Source organism: Heptranchias perlo, chromosome 20 (genome assembly GCF_035084215.1).
Source record: "Heptranchias perlo isolate sHepPer1 chromosome 20, sHepPer1.hap1, whole genome shotgun sequence".
NCBI lineage: Eukaryota > Metazoa > Chordata > Chondrichthyes > Hexanchiformes > Hexanchidae > Heptranchias > Heptranchias perlo.
Window position 1 is genome coordinate 28,868,016 of NC_090344.1, and position 16,653 is coordinate 28,884,668.

At 46.1% G+C, this 16,653-nt stretch overlaps 1 protein-coding gene and 3 non-coding genes across 4 annotated transcripts; all 4 read left to right on the forward strand.

The window, feature by feature from the left end:
- The first annotated feature begins 2,282 nt into the window (after positions 1-2,282).
- trnak-cuu (transfer RNA lysine (anticodon CUU)) lies at positions 2,283-2,355 on the forward strand. The gene has a single exon. It is a non-coding gene; the product is annotated as a tRNA-Lys (tRNA).
- A 1,018-nt stretch (positions 2,356-3,373) lies between these two features.
- trnaf-gaa (transfer RNA phenylalanine (anticodon GAA)) lies at positions 3,374-3,446 on the forward strand. Its single transcript has one exon. It is a non-coding gene; the product is annotated as a tRNA-Phe (tRNA).
- Positions 3,447-8,732: 5,286 nt separating this feature from the next.
- Positions 8,733-8,805, forward strand: trnak-cuu (transfer RNA lysine (anticodon CUU)). The gene has a single exon. It is a non-coding gene; the product is annotated as a tRNA-Lys (tRNA).
- Positions 8,806-13,676: 4,871 nt separating this feature from the next.
- LOC137336003 (zona pellucida sperm-binding protein 4-like) lies at positions 13,677-15,938 on the forward strand. The gene is made up of 7 exons (XM_068001506.1): positions 13,677-13,908; positions 14,528-14,706; positions 14,776-14,873; positions 14,949-15,082; positions 15,165-15,354; positions 15,551-15,698; positions 15,843-15,938. The coding sequence occupies exons 1-7, from the start codon at positions 13,686-13,688 to the stop codon at positions 15,936-15,938; spliced, it is 1,068 nt and encodes a 355-aa protein (XP_067857607.1). The 5' UTR covers positions 13,677-13,685.
- The last annotated feature ends 715 nt before the right edge of the window (positions 15,939-16,653 follow it).

Genomic DNA, 16,653 nt, shown 5'->3' on the forward strand with positions numbered 1-16,653 from the left:
TAGGCTGTTTAATTAATTTTTGTACCTGCAGCGATTCCTGTACTTGGACTCCTAAATCTCTCTGCTCCTCCACAGCACCGAGTTTCTCACCATTTAGAAAATACTCTGATTTATCTTTCTTAGATTTAAAGTGTATGACCTCGGTCTCCCCCACATTGAACTCTATTTTCCACACTTTTGTCCACACACTTAATCTATCAATTCCCACTTTTCAATTTCCTGCCACCATCTGCATCACTTCCTGCGTCACCAGAAGGCTGCGTGTTCAAAACACGGGGTCACCGTTGCCTTTAGAGCTGATAGGGTTCTGTATCGTTCCGGAATGAATGTTTCATCTGCTTTTTCTCAATAAACAGAACCTTGCTCGATATTCTGGTTCACTGGATCTCAAATTTCAGCAAATCGTTTCATTTTGCCCTCGACTTTTGATCTTGTGCTGCGGATGAAACTTTTGCAAAGAGGGAGAAGAAGTCCCCAAATCGCCCCACGTGTATCTCAAACGCTTTGGGAAGAAGTTCTGTGTAAACAATCAGGAATTTAAAGGCACCTCAATGACCTGCACTTTCATTGAATGACTTTTTTTCGCCATTGGAATCGACGAGAAATCGCTGTCGGCTTTCATCTCACTGAAGTGCAGAGTGTGGCCGCCTTGTATCGGTCAACGTGTTAGTGACGAGTTTGGGTTAAGCACGGGTCGCGTTTATTTCTGAAATCTCACCAAGCACCGGGGAAAAGAAACTTAGAATCAAACTGTCCCTGTAAGTGATGAATTGAAGGGAATATCGCTCCAAACAGATCTGGACAATGTGCAGCGCAGCCGCACAGGAGTTACAAATCCACCCTCTCGCCACTCGGCAATCGCATGAACTGAACTTTACTCTGGCCCGTGTCACCGCGCTGAAATCGAGTCTTTCACGGCCACATTTTTTCTTAACATAATAATTACTGATTTAAGAGTGAAAATTGTCGTCCACTTCACTGCAAGTGCAAGAGACAACTTTGTAGACACCGTGTAGTGTCACAGACCGGCTGGTTTGTCCTGCTCATTTCATCTCATCTCATTTTCCGCAAACCTGAATATTACTGGAACAGAGAATGGCGAATCACAGCTCAAAAATCAATCCTCTCTTCCACGAGCGGACTGAGTCTTTCAACATACAGGTGTTTAATGGCAAGGTGAGTTTAATTTTCAGAAATAATACAGCACAGATTTTGACTCGTGCAAGCTGCACACATTTTATTTTGGAAAAGTAAACTGATTGGAAGAAAGCTGTTACATTGAGTGCGGCAACCTGAAGCTTTAGCTCGATGAATTCGTCCTTGAACATTTGCAAGTTCTGTTTCTGTGGCGCAATGGTTAGCGCATTTCGCTGCGAAATGAAAAGTTGGTCGTTGGAGGACACGAAGGCAACCTTTTACCTTAACATTCATTGTCTCGCAAATTATTGGGTTCGAATGTGTGTCTTGTCTGCCAGAAAATGTACCGCAAGCATTGCCAGCTGAGTGCGTCTGATTTTCCACCATTTATTCTGCGGTTGGATAACAGGCATATGAAAAATATCCAAAAAAACGAGGTTGGCTTGAACGAAGTCGGAATACTTCTTGACAGAGAAGGTTCGAAGGTTGCAAGCGAGCTCCTTCACACTGACATGGATATTTCTGCAGTGAGCGACATCAGACTGTTTCCACAATGAATGTCACTCCCTTTATTTTGGAAAAGTGAAATGGTATTCACATTCCGACTGGTTTCAGTTGATTTGTGAGAGATCGCTGAAGGATCAATCTCCGGTGAAGACGGCCTTTTTCTCTCTCTCTGTTGGCCGAATCCAAAATGAAATTGGAGCTGGACTAATCATGCAAGAAATCAGGAATCACTTTAGCAAACAAAATACGGCCGAAAGCTGGAACTCTCTCATCCCAAAGGATGTGGATTGTGGTTCAATTCATAATTTGAAGTCTGATATTGACAGATCGTTTTTCGATTCGGGTACCAAGGAATATGAGTCCAAGACGGAGAAACAGAGATGAATTGCAGATCAACTCATGATCCAATTGAATGGGGCAGCAGGTTCGAGGGGCTGAATGGCCTTCTCTTGTCCCGATGTTCCGATACTGCTCAGCGCGGAGCTGGACGAATGGTAAAAGACATCAGACTAACTCCAGAATGAAAAAACGGGTGTTCAGAAGTAGATACCCTGAGATTGTGGAACGAACTGAACTCCTGCAGCAAAGCCAACAGCTGTCTCTCTGCAATAATAAGATGGGAAGAATTTCAGCAGTCGGCCCGGCTCGCTCAGTCGGTCGAGCATGAGACTCTTAATCTCAGGGTCGTGGGTTCGAGCCCCACGTTGGGCGATTTGTTTTCAACTTTTCATACTCGGTGATAAAATTTATAAAGTGCAACCTCTTGTCTCCAGATTCGAAACAGGCACAACCCTGAGCTGTGTGAAAGGAAACCGTGAGCGTTGCCAAATATCCACTCCCTCCCGATTCTTCCTTCTCGTTCCCTCCACATCGGACACGGACAGGGTATCGATTCAATTGGATTTTCTTTTTGTTGTTATTAAAAATGTTGAAGGTCAGAAAATGTAATATTTAGGAGATGCCAACGCTGGAACAATTCGCCTCTCTGATACCTCCTGATCCGCCCTTACCCTATTTGATTCTCCCTGTGCTCCTTATCATCGCTGATACGCTCTGTCTCTTCCCTTCTCCGATACCCTCAGAGAGTCCATGATCCGCTTTGAACCTTGTCAGCGCCATTCACCTGCTCTGATACCTATTGATTGCCCCTTGCACAGATGCGCCCTGAGCCGCCTTACACTCTCCCATACTCGGCAGTCCTTCCCCTCTCTCAGATCTTAATACACTCTCTGATGCAATCTGACTGTCCCTTCCTCTCTCTGAGCCGCCTAACACTCTCTGATGCCCTCTGATAGTACCTTCCCCTCTCTGAGATGCCCTTGCCCCAATGGATCGCCACTAAGAAGCGATTAGACGCCCTGAGGCCTTCTCAGAACCAATTACCGTCCCTGCTATCAAAGTGCGGTGTAACTTCACAGGTGGATCTACCGGTCTGTGTTAAGGATGAGATCAAGAGTTTGATCGGTCGCTGCTGCTTCCGCCTCTGAGAGCTCTCTAGGCGGCCGGTCCCGATCTTCCTCCCATAAACTGGGTGTGGATGTATGAGTGCGCTGTTCATTTATAAACGTTGGTAGTTTACGTATGACAACGATGTTTATATATGAACTGTGGGTGTATCTCTATGAGTACGATGTTTATATATGAATTGTGGAATGAACAGGAGGGTCAATTCCTCCTGTGGTTATATTTTATTCCACCAAAATAACACAAAGTAATCGTTGGGTACAGAGCCGAAATAGCTCAGTTGGGAGAGCATTCGACTGAAGCTTTGAAGGTCCTTGGTTCAATCCCGAGTTTCAGCAGTTTTTGGTTGTTTACTTTCTTCTTCCTTGCTTCAATTCTCGGATTTATTTGCAGTGAAATTTAATTCCCGCCACTGTATGATTGTGGATTGAATAGAGAGACATCAAGAATGGGAAATATTTATATCGTTTGTATTTGGCTGTTATTTCACTGTTACCTTCTGCCTTTTTCTCTTGGTTTTGTCTCTCTCGGTGCCAGGTGACTATTTGATTTGTCCGAAACTGATCCATTTTCTCCATCTTGGGGCGGTCAGACCCGCTCTGTCTGTCTGTTGCTGCTGATGATCATGAATGGGAACAGGCCGCGAGTCAAACGTTTATCTGCAAATTGGAGAAAGACAAATAAAAAGAAAGACGTGTTTATCCTGCCCAGGGGCAAAGTTACAACGGATGTAATTCAAAAACGGTCCCCGTGAATTTTTCTGTGGATTTTCTTTTTAAAGCTTCGATTTCAAAAGTTACAAAAACGGTAATAAATAAAGTAAATTACAAGAATCGAGTCCGTGATCATTATGTTACAGTATACTCTTCGCAAACGAGTTAACCGGCCGTACCAACGGCACATTAGGCTGTTTAATTAATTTTTGTACCTGCAGCGATTTCTGTACTTGGACCCCTAAATCTCTCTGCTCCTCCACAGCACCGAGTTTCTCACCATTTAGAAAATACTCTGATTTATCTTTCTTAGATTTAAAGTGTATGACCTCGGTCTCCCCCACATTGAACTCTATTTGCCACAGTTTTGTCCTCACTCTTAATCTATCAATTCCCACTTTTCAATTTCCTGCTACCATCTGCATTTCTTCCTGCGTCACCAGAAGGCTGCGTGTTCAAAACACGGGGTAACCGTTGCCTTCAGAGCTGATAGGATTCTGTATCGTTCCGAAATGAATGTTTCATCGGCTTTTTCTCAATAAACAGAACCTTGCTCTAAATTCTGGTTCTCTGGTGCTCAAATTTGAGCAAATCGTTTCATTTTGCTCTCGACTTTTGATCTTGTGCTGCGGATGAAACTTTTGCAAAGAGGGAGAAGAAGTCCCCAAATCGCCCCACGTGTATCTCAAACGCGTTGGGAAGAGGTTCTGTGAAAACAATCAGGAATTTAAAGGCACCTCAACGAATTAGTTTTTTTCGCCATTGGAATCGACGAGAAATCGCTGTCGGCTTTCATCTCACGGAAGTGGAGAGTGTGGCCGCCTTGTATCGGTCAACGTGTTAGTGACGAGTTTGGGTTAAGCACGGGTCGCGTTTATTTCTGAAATCTCACCAAGCACCGGGGAAAAGAAACTTAGAATCAAACTGTCCCTGTAAGTGATGAATTGAAGGGAATATCGCTCCAAACAGATCTGGACAATGTGCAGCGCAGCCGCACAGGAGTTCCAAATCGACCCTCTCGCCATTCGGCAATCGCATGAACTGAACTTTACTCTGGCCCGTGTCACCGCGCTGAAATCGAGTATTTCTCGGCCACATTTTTTCTTAACATAATAATTACTGGTTTAAGAGTGAAAATTTTCGTCCGCTTCACTGTAAGTGCAAGAGACAACTTTTTAGACACCGTGTAGTGTCACAGACCTGCTGGTTTGTCCTGCTCAATTAATCTCATCTCATTTTCAGCAAACCTGAATATTACTGGAACAGAGAATGGTGAATCACAGCTCAGAATTCAATCCTCTCTACTCCGAGGGGACTGAGTCTTTCAACATGCAGGTGTTTAATGGCAAGGTGAGTTTAATTTTCAGAAATAATACAGCACAGATTTTCACTCGTGCAAGCTGCACACCCTTTATTTTGGAAAAGTAAACTGATTGGAAGAAAGCTGTTACATTGAGCGCGGCAACCTGAAGCGTCAGCTCTGTGAAGTCGTCCTTGCGCAATAGCAAACTCTGTCTCTGTGGCGCAATTGGTTCGCGCGTTCTGGCAGTCAACTAAAAAGTTGGTGCTTCGAACTCAGCCGGGGACGCTAGAGCAACCTTTTACCTTAAAATTCATTGTCTTGCATTTCTTGGGTTCGAATGTGTGTCTTATCTGCCAGAAAATGTACCGTAAACATTGCCAGCTTAGTGCGTCTGATTTTCCACCATTTATTCTGCGGTTGGATAACAGGCATATGAAAAATATCCAAAAAAACGAGATTGGCTTGAACGAATTCGGAATACTTCTTGACAGAGAAGTTTCGAAGATTGCAGGCGAGCTCCTTCAGACTGAATCACACTAACATGGATATTTCTACAGTGAGCGACATCAGACTGTTTCCACAATGAATGTCACTCCCTTCATTTTGGAGAAGTGAAATGGTATTCACATTCCCACAGTTTTCAGTTGCTTTGTGAGAGATCGTTAAAGGATCAATCTCCGGTTAAGGCGGCCTTTTTCTCTCTCTCTGTTTGCCGAATCCAAAATGAAATTGGAGCTGGACTAATCATGCAAGAAATCAGGAATCACTTTCGCAAACAAAATACAGCCGGAAGCTGGAAATCTCTCATCCCAAAGGATGTGGATTGTGGCTCAAATCAAATTTTCAAATCTGATATTGACAGATCTTTTTCCGTTTCGGTTACCAAGGGATATGAGTCCAAGGCGGGGAAACAGACATGAATTACTGATCATCTCATGATCAAATTGAATGAGACAGCAGGTTCGAGGGGCTGAATGGTCTTCTCCTGTCCCGATGTTCCTCTCCTGCTCAGCGCGGGGCTGGACGACTGGTAAAAGGCATCAGATTGACTCGAGAATGAGAAGTGGGTGTTCAGATTCAGCCACTTTGGGATTATCGGACAAACTGAACCCCAACACCAACGTCACCATCTGCCTCTCTGCAATAATAGGATGAGAAGGAGCCCTGTCGCTGGCCCGGCTCGATCAGTCGGTAAAGCACGAAATTCCTAACCTCAGTGTCGTGGGTTTAAACCACAGCTTGGGCGTTTTGTGTTCTATTTTTCACAGTGGGTGATGAAAGGTTCAAAGTGCAACCTCTTATCTCCAGTTCACGAAATCCAGTTATATAAACAGACAAAACACTGAGCTGTGTGAAAGGAAACCGTGAGCGTTGCCAAATATCCAGCCCCTCCCGGTACTATCTTCTCATTCCCTCCACATGGGACACGCCCGATACCGTTTCAATAGTTTTCATTTTTGCTGTTATTAAAAATGTTGATGGTTAGGAAGTGTAATATTTAGAAGATGCCAACTCTGGATCCATTCGCCTCTCTGATACCTCCTGAGCCCACCTTACCCTCTTTGATTCTCCATGAGCTGCTCATCTTCTGTGATATCCTCAGAGAGCCCATGATCCTCTTTGAACCATGTCAGCGCCCTTTACACTCTCTGGTACCCGCTGAGAGCCCCTCACCCACTGACACGCCCTAAGCGTCCTTACACTCTCTGATACCCTCTGGCAGTCCTTCCCCTCTGCGAGATCTCAATATGCTCTCTGATACCCTCTGAATGCCCGCTCCCCTCTCTGAGATGCCCTTGCCCCAATGGATCGCCACTAAGAAGCGATCAGACCCCCGATGCCTTGTCAGAACACATTACCGTCCCTGCTTTCAAAGTGCAGTGGATCTACCGGTCTGTGTTAAGAATGAGATCCAGATTTGTTCGGTCGCTGTTGCTTCCGCCTCTCCCACTCTGAGAGCTCTATTGGCAGTCGGTACTGATCTTCCTCCTATAAACTGGGTGTGGATCTATGAGTGCGCTGCTGCTTGATAAACTTTGGGAGTTTATGTATGACAGCGATGCTTATATATGCTCTGTGGGTGTGTATATATGAGTGCAATGTTTATATATGAACTGTGGAATGAACAGGAGGGGCAATTCCACCTGGGGCGATATTTCCTTCCACGACAATAACACGAAATAAACGATGGATGTGGATCCGAAATAGCTCAGTTGGGAGAGTGTTAAGGTCCTTAGTTCAATCCCGAGTTTCGGCAGTTTATGGTTGTTTAGTATCTCCTTCCTTGCTTCGATTCTCGCATTTATTTATCGTAAAATTTGATACCCGACACTGAAGGATTGGGGATGGAATAGAAAGGCATCAAGGATGGGAAATATTTCTATCGTCTCTATGTAGTTTTTATTTCTGTTACCTTCTGCCTTTTTCTCTTGGTTTTGTCTCTCTCGTGCCGGGTGATATTTGATTTGATGCATTTGTTCTAAACTGATCCCTTTTCCACATCTCGGGGCGGTCAGACCCGCTCTGTCTGTCTGTTGCTGCTGATGATCATTAATGGGAACAGGCCGCGAGTTAAACGTTTATCTGAAACCGGAGAAAGACAAAAAAAGACTTGTTTCTCCGAGGGCAAAGTTGCAATGGATGTTATTCAAAAAAACTGTCCCCGTGCATTTGTCTGTGGGTTTTTTTGTAAAGCTTCGATTTTAAAAGTTAAAAAAACCCGAAATAAATAAAGTAAATCACAAGAATCGAATCCGTGATCATGACATTACGGTATACTCTATGCAAATGAGCTAACCGGCCCGACTAACGGCACATTCGGTTATTTAATTATTTTTTTACCTGTACGCTGGCTGGTAGCGGTTTCTGTACATGGCCCTCTAAATCTCTCTGCTCGTCCACAGTTCCGAGATTCTCACCACTTTAGAAAATACTCTGATTTATCTTTCACAGATTTACAGTGCATGACCTCGCTCTCCCCCACATTGAACTCTATTTGCCGCAGTTTTGCCCACTCACTTCATCTATCAATTCCCACTTTTCAACTTCCGGTTTTTAAGCTACATGACTTATTGTGCCACCAGAAGGCTGCGTGTATAAATCATGGGTAACCGTTAATTTTAGAGCTGGATTCTGGATCGTTCCGGAATTAATGTTTTATCTGCTTTTTCACAATTAAGAGAACCTTGCTCTAAAGTCTGCTTCCCGAGTTCTCAAATTTCAGGAAGGCGTCTCATTCTGCCCTCGACTTTTGATCTTGACCTGCAGTTGAAACTTTTGCAAAGAGGGGAAAGATGTCCCCAAATCACTCCACGTGAATCTCAAACGCTTTGGGATGAAGTTCAGTTCAAACAATCAGGACTTTAAAGGCCCCTCAATGACCTGCACTTTCATTGAATGAGTTTTGTTCGTCATTGCATTCGATCGTGAAATCGCTCTCCGCTTTCATCTGACTGAAGTGAAGAGTGTGACGGCATCAGACTAACTCCAGAAAAAAAAACGGGTGTTCAGAAGGAGATACCCTGAGATTGTGGAACGAACTGAACTCCTGCAGCAAAGCCAACAGCTGTCTCTCTGCAATAATAGGATGGGAAGAATTTTGATCGTCGGCCCGGCTAGCTCAGTCTGTCGAGCATGAGACTCTTAATCTTAAGGTCGTGGGTTCGAGCCCCACTTTGGGTGATTTGTGTTGTATTTTTCACACTGTGTGATAAAAGTTTCAAAGTGCAACCCCTTCTCTCCAGTCATATCACCAGACACAACCCTGAGCTGTCTGAAAGGAAACCGTGAGCCTTGCCAATTATCCACTCCCTCCTGATTCTGCCTTCTCGTTCCCTCCACATGGGACACGGACAGGTTATCGGTTCAGTCCGCTTCATTTTTTGCCGTTATTAAAAATGTTGAAGGTTAGAAAATGTAATATTAAGAAGATGCCAACTCTGGATCCATTCGCCTCTCTGATACCTCCTGAGCCCACCTTACCCTCTTTGGTTCACCCTGAGCTGCTTATCTTCTCTGATACGCTCTGTCTCTTACCTTCTCCGATACCGTCAGTGAGTCCATGATCCTCTTTGAAACCTGTCAGCGCCATTTACCTGCTCTGATGCCCACTGAGTGCCCCTTACACAGATACGTCCTGAGCCCCCTTACACTCTCCCATACTCGGCAGTCCTTCCCCTCTCTCAGATCTTAATACACGCTCTGATGCCATCTGACTGTCCCTTCCTCTCTCTGAGCCCCCTTACACTCTCTGATGCCATCTGACTGTCCCTTCCCCTCTCTGAGATCCCCTTGGCCCGATCGATCGCCACTAAGAACCCATTACCCTCACTGATACACAAATGCGATGTAATTTCACAGGTGGATCTACCGGTCTGTCTTAAGGATGAGATCCAGAGTTTGTTCGGTCGCTGCTACTTCCGCCTCTCCCAGTCTGAGAGGTGTATCGGCGGTCGGTACCGAACTTCCTCCTATAAACTGGGTGTGGATGTATGAGTGCGATATTTATATATGAACTGCAGGTGTGTATATCTGATTGCTATGTCAATATATATGAACTGTGGGTGCGTGTATGAGTGCGGTGTTTATAAACGAACTGTGGGGTTTTATATATGAGTGCGGTGTTTATATATGAACTGTGGTTGGGTATATGTGAGTGCGATGTTTATATATGAAGTGCGGTAATGAACAGGAAGAGCAAGGCGTCGCGGCGGTGATATTTTCTTGCAGGACAATGAGGCAAAGTTGAATTTGCTGTTGGGTCAAAATCGCTGAGTTGGAATTGCGTTAAACTGAAGATCTAAAGGTTGTTCATTCAATCCCGGGTTTCGGCAGTTTTTGGTTATTTGGTTTCTTCTTCTTTGGGTCGATTCTCGCATTTATTTACAGTGAAGTTTGATTCCCGCCACTGAAGGATTGGGGATTGAATAGAGAGACATCAAGGATGGGAAATATTTCTATCGACTTGATTTAGTTTTAATTTCTCGATTCCCTTCTATCTTTTTCTCTTGGTTTTCTCTCTCTCGGTGCCGGGTGATTATTTGATTTGATTCACTTCTCCAAAGCCGATGCCTTTTCCACATCTCGGGGCGGTCAGACCCGCTCTGTTTGTCTGTTGCTGCTGATGATCATTAACGGGAACAGGCCGCGAGTTAAACGTTTCTCTGCAAACCGGAGAAAGACAAATAAATAGAAAGACGTGTTTCTCCGGCCCAGGGGTAAAAGCTACAATGGATGTTATTCCAAAAATTGTCCCCGTGACTTAGTCTGTGGATCTGTTTGTAAAGCTTGGATTTTAAAAGTCACATAAACACGAACCAAAGCCCCTTCTCAGCCCATACAGGAATCAAACCGCGATCGGGATATTATGACACGTCAAAGCAAACGAACGAACCGTTGCGAACATCCCATTAACGATTTTCAATCGTTTTTGTGCCTACAGTGGTTGGTAGCGGTTTATGTGCACGGACCCGGAAATCTCTCTGCTCCTCCACAGTTCCCAGCTTCTCACCATTTATCTTTTTTCGATTTAAATGGATGACTTCGCTCTCCCACACATTGACCTCCATTTGCCGCAGTTTTGGCCACTCACTTAATCTATCAATTCACACTTTTCAACTTCCTGCTTCTATCTGCATTACTGATTGCTCCCCCAGAAGGCTGCGTCTTCAAATCCCGCCGGGGTAACAGTTGCTTTTTGAGCTGATAGCATTCTGGATCTTTCCAAAATAAATCTTTTATTTTCTTTTTCTCAACAAACAGAACCTTGCTCTAAAGTTTGGTTTCTTTGTTCCCCGGTTTCAGGGAGGTGTCTCATTCTGCCCTCGACTTTTGATCTCGAACTGCGGTTGAAACTTTCGCGAAGAGGGAGAAGTCCCCAAATCGCTCAACCTGAATCTCCAACGCTTTGGGAAGAAGTTCAGTGCAAACAATCAGGAATTTAAAGGCACCTCAATGAGCTGCACTTTCTTTGGGTGAGTTTTCTTCGCCATTACATTCAACCGTGAAATCGCTCTCGGCTTTCATCTCACTGAAGTGAAGAGTGTGACCGCCTTGTATCTGTCAGTGTGTAAGTGACGAGTTTGGGGTCGGTATGGGTCGCTTTCAATTTTGAAATCTCACCAAGCACCAGAAAAAAGAAACTTGAAATCAAATTGTCCCTGTAAGTGATGAATTGAATGAATATCGCTCCAAACAGATCTGGACAATGCGCAGTGCAGCCGCACGGGAGTTCCGAATCCACCCTCTCACCACTCGACAATCACAATTTTACTCTGGCCCAGTGTCACTCGGCTGAAATCAAGTCTTTCTCGGCCACATATTTTCTGAACATCATAGTGACTGGTTTAAGAGTGAAAACTGCCGTCCGCTTCACTGCAAGTGCAACAGACAACTTTGTAGATACCGTGTAGTGTCACAGACCTGCTCGTTGGACCTGCTCATTTCATCTCATCTCATTTTCAGCAAACCTGAATATTACTGGAACAGAGAATGGTGAATCACAGCTCGAAAAATCAATCCTCTCTACCACTGGGTGACCGAGTCTTCCAACATACAGGCGTTGAGGGACAAGGGGAGTTTGATGTTCAGAATTAAGACAGCATTGATTTTCACTCGTGCAAGCTGCACACCATTTATTTTGGAAAAGTAAACTGATGGTAAGACAGCTGTTACATTGATCGTTTCAAGCTGAAGCGTTAGCTCGGTGAATTCGTGGTTCAGGAAACCAAACGTCGTGTCTCTGTGGTCCAATTGGTAAGCGCGTTCGGCTGTTAACTGAAAATGTTCGTTTGAGCCCACCCGGGGATGTCAGGGAGTTTTTACCTTAACATTCGTTGTTTCGCATTTCCAGGTTTCGAATGTGTGTTCTGTTTGCATGAAAATGTACCGTAAACATTGCCAGCTGAGCCCGGCTGATATTCCACCATTTAATCTGCCCCAGATAACAGGTATCTGAGGCCCAGTTTTGAGCTTCCACGATCTGTTCACACAACAGGTTGGATGGTGTCCTCAGTGCGAAAACGGGAGTTCGTCTCCACGAGAACTGTGCGGTGGTCACTCCCACCAATACTGTCATGTACAGATGCATTTCCGACAGGTAGATTTGTGAGGACGAGGTCAAGTAAATTTTTCCCCTCGTGTTGGTTCGCTCACCATCTGCTGCAGGCCCAGTCTGGCAGCTTTGTCCTTCAGGACTCGGCCAGTAGTCGTGCTACCGAGCCACTCTTGGTGATGGACATTGAAGTCCCCCACTCAGAGTACCTTCTGTGGCCCTTGCTACCCTCAGCGCTTTCTCCGAGTGGTGCTCAACATGGAGGAGGACTGATTCATCAGCTGAGGGAGGGCGGTTGGTGGTAATCAGCAGGAGGTTTCCTTGCTCATGTTTGACCTGATGCCATGAGATTTGCATTTGGTCCAGAGTCAATGTAGAGGACTGCCAGGGCCATTCCCTCCTGACTGTATATCACTGCACCGCCACCTCTGGTTTGTCTGTCCTGCCAGTGGGACAGCACATACCCAGGGATTGTGATGGAAGAGTCACGGACCTCTGCTGAAAGGCATGATTCTGTGAGTATGGCTATGTCAGGCTGTTGCTTGACTGCTCTCCCAATTTTGGCACTGGTCCCCAGATTTTAGTGAGGAGGACTTTGCAGGGTCAACTGGGCTTGGGTGCCTTTTTCATGTCCAGTTTTATTCTGAGTATGACTTTTTTTAAACGAGTTTTTACAACTGAATGGCTTGCTAGGCCATTTCAGAGGGCAATTACGAATCAACCACATTGCTGTGGGCCTGAAGTCACATCATAGGCCAACCGGGTAAGTACGGCAGGTTTCCTTCTCTGAAGGACATTAGTGAACCAGATAGGTTTTATTTATGACAATCCGGTCGGTTCATCGCCAGCATTACTGATAGTAGTATTTTAATTCCAGATTTTAATTAATCAATTGAATTTAAATTCCCCAGCTGCCGTGGCTGAATTTGAACTTATGACACGTAGATTATTCGTCCAGGCCTGCTAGATTACAAGTTCAGTAACATAACCACTAATGCTCCCGTACTGTATCTGGACAATAACATATTGATTTGACTCTGTTTATTAATTAGTATTTTTAAAAAAACGCATTCCCACGGGTCACACTGAGATGGGGCCTATTTTTTTTATCAACTATTAAAGGTGACGTTGGGTCCAAGAAATAAAAGCGACTAAAAAAGCAAAATAGAAACTAATAATGTGATGTGGTTCAAGTTTCTTTTAATTGTGTGATGAAGAAATAAAGGTGTCAAGGGGGAAAAAAGCAACAATTTCAATGCAACCAAACAAAAAGTCCGGGGGCGAATTGTGGAGCTGTCGTTGGACCAAGTCTCACCTTTTTTCTTCCATTAAAAACAGGCCCATCTCCGTGTGAGCCGTGCGAATGCTGGTTTATGTTCCGGAGCCCGTGGGCCTCGGACTGTGACTGAGGCTGATTGGAACAGACAATCACTGCCAGTTAACAGCGCTGCGATAAAAAGAGGGAGTCGGTTTTCTACTCTCACTGACCTGGGAGGGTTTGTTTGTTATAATGGAGGGTTCGGGCATTCTTGGTTTGTTACTTGTTGTAATCTGTTCAGCTCAGCCGCCCTCTCTCCTTTTCCCCGCCGATAAATGTTGGCTGTCTCCCAAAAACCGCAAAGACTGCGGATTTCCGGGAATTGAAGCCAGTGAGTGTGTGCAGAGAGGCTGCTGCTTTGATGCGGGGAACCGGGATGCACCGCCGTGTTTCTATTCACTGGACAGTCTTCCAGGTGGGTGTATTCTCAGTCGGTTTATATTCTGGGCCAGGACTTTCCAGGTTCACCCGCAATCTAGCTGTACTCGGGGTTTCCCTGGACAGTTTCCTCTTTCTCCTTCCTGTCCTACAACGTCAGTTGGAATTTCAAACCTTTCCAGTCCGGAGAGTGGAAATGGTGGTGTGATTGAGTCTCTAATCCGGCAGAGTATAATTGATTGTGGGATTGGGGGCTGGTAATCAGAAACAGAAAGGGAAATAGTTAATCGGGCTTTGACACAATATCTGCAGTTAGAATCATTCCACCGTTGCTCGGTGACTTGGGACTCACACTGGTTGAATTCTGCCCTGTGTAATTGTCCAGGTAGTTGGGGGAGGGAGGGGCAGAGTGAATGAGCCCCGGCCCCTGTTGCCACTGACCATTTGAATTTGATATTTAATTTCTATCGGAGATGCGAGCAATTTAAATCCAAGCAGCGTGGTGACGAGCTGTAATTAGTCAACTGGTTTCCGTTAGACAGATAATGGGACGGGTTAGAAACTGAAACATGGATGGGGCTTGTCCCCTTCCCTGTAACGGTTCCCTTGACCCTCCCCGTGGGTCAACTAACCGCCTTTCATTGACTCTCTTGCAGTCTGCACCAAGGATGGGCAGGTCCTCATCGCTATCTCCAAGGATTTGACGCTGCCTCCTGTAAACCTGACAACGGTCCATCTGAAGGAGGGAGACGGAGCTGAGTGCAGTCCGACCGTGGCCTCTGCAGACACTGTGCTCTTTCAGTTCGCAGTCACTGAATGTGGTGCTACTCAGCGGGTAGGTATTGCGGGCTGGGAGTCCCATCAATGGCTCAGTTCGGGACTGATGGCCTTCTGTCTCTTGTAGCTGGACGGCGTGAACATCCTGTATGAAACGGATGTGTTGGGTGAGTTTGAGATTTTGGATGGCGCTTTGGGATCGGTGACCCGGGACAGCCCTTTCAGGTGAGAATAGGAGCACATTCAGCGGGTAGAGACAGTGAGGACCTGAATTCTCCAGCCGTGTCCGTTCTCTTGCAGGCTCCATGTCCAGTGCAGTTACAGGGGAAGCCAGGAGTCTGATCTGCAGGTGAAGCCCAGAGTTTACACCCTTTCTCCACCACTGCCTGCCACTGAGGCCGGGATCCTGCTTCTGGAGCTGAGAATAGCGAGAGGTAACGAGTGCTCGCTGATAGTAGTGTCCAAATTCAGGCTCTCTCTCCAAATAGTGCCCGCCCTTCATCTTTCTCTTTCCAGATGGTGGCTACCGGAGCTGGTACGTGGCCAGTGACTACCCGATCCTGAGTGTGCTCCGGGACCCCGTGTTTATGGAGGTTCGTGTTCTGAATCGGAACGATCCGTCCCTTGTGCTGGTGCTCAATGACTGCTGGGCGACCCCCACCGCCGAGCCGTATTCGGGGATCCGATGGGACCTCCTGGTGGAGAGGTAAGGGAGCGAGTGAGAGGGCTTGAGGCAGATTGGGGAGGGGGCGACATGGGCGGGGATTAATACAGAAATCGTTACTTCAGTCCGGGTTAGTGATTGGGGAAATATTCCTTCGAAGTTGATATTTTGTTCCAGACGCTGGTATAATTGGTTTCATGTAAACCTATAATCGTGTGACTCACTGTCTCTGTTCCAGGTGCCCCTTTGCTGGTGATAACTACAAAACCCGCCTCCTTCCGGTAAACGCTGATTCCCATTTGCGGTTCCCAACTCACCATAATCGTTTTGTAGTCAGCACGTTCGCTTTCTGGGACCGAGTTTCGGGCCGGGCTCTGACCGGGGAGGTGAGTTTCCTTCAGTGCTTCTTTCCCGGTCACTTGTTCCCTGGGTGTTAAGTGAGCAGGCCCCTGTTGGTCAGTTGACTGTAGAAGCATTAATCTCCGGACTGGGAGCTGTGGGATTGACCATACTGCACTGTCGCTTTGCAGGTTTATTTCCACTGCAGTGCTGAGGTTTGCTACCCTTCCACTCGAGAGAACTGCACGGCTCCCTGCAGCCCCAGTAAGTACCTGCAATCTGACTAGAAACTAAACCCTGATGGGGAGGGGTGGGTGTGGGTCATCTGAACACGGGGCTCCCTCAGCAAGAGGCCGAACACTGGGCACAGGAGGAGTGTCCTGAATCTGGCGGTTCTGGGAACTTTCCCAGTTGCATTCGGTGCAGGTTTCCATTTAGAATGGCAATCTAGGGCAGCGGTTCTGAGCACACCTTGCACCAGGTCAGTAATTGTGAAGGACGCTCTGTTCCTTGAAATGGGATGAATGAAGTATTTCTGGTTCCTTGCTAATTGCCCGGATGCTGAGCTGCCCTACTTGCCGACCGCTGAAGAGCAGAATCCTCCCATTGTTGGCACGGGTGTGTTCCGCATCCGGTTCGGAATAGTCCACCCTTGGCACTGGAGAACGTTTTACCAGCATCTAATTGTCGTCTTTCTGACACCGGGAATTCAGGGTGCAACTGAAAAGATGTCCCGGGGCCGGACACCTGGCCAATTTGAAGGTCTCCTGAAACTGCGGGTCAAAGTAATGCATCAAACAGTGTTTCCTTCACAGGAGACCAGACTGGCCATTGTAGCAGCAGCAATTGCAAACTCTGCTCAGTTGGTGCGTCCTTCTGAGAATCGGTTTGGTGAGAACCAGATGCAATTATAGCCGGAATTCTAAACTCTGTCCGGTACCCAGGGCCCTGATGTTTTTTGCATGAGGCCATCTGATTCAGGATTTGCAGACAACTGAAGAT

Excerpts from the sequence above, each read along its gene's own strand:
- LOC137336003 (XM_068001506.1), top strand. The coding sequence starts at position 13,686 with ATGGAGGGTTCGGGCATTCTTGGTTTGTTACTTGTTGTAATCTGTTCA. Across the intron at positions 15,355-15,550 it reads TGGGACCTCCTGGTGGAGAG|GTGCCCCTTTGCTGGTGATA; the intron begins GTAAGGGAGCGA and ends TCTCTGTTCCAG. Across the intron at positions 15,699-15,842 it reads GCCGGGCTCTGACCGGGGAG|GTTTATTTCCACTGCAGTGC; the intron begins GTGAGTTTCCTT and ends GTCGCTTTGCAG.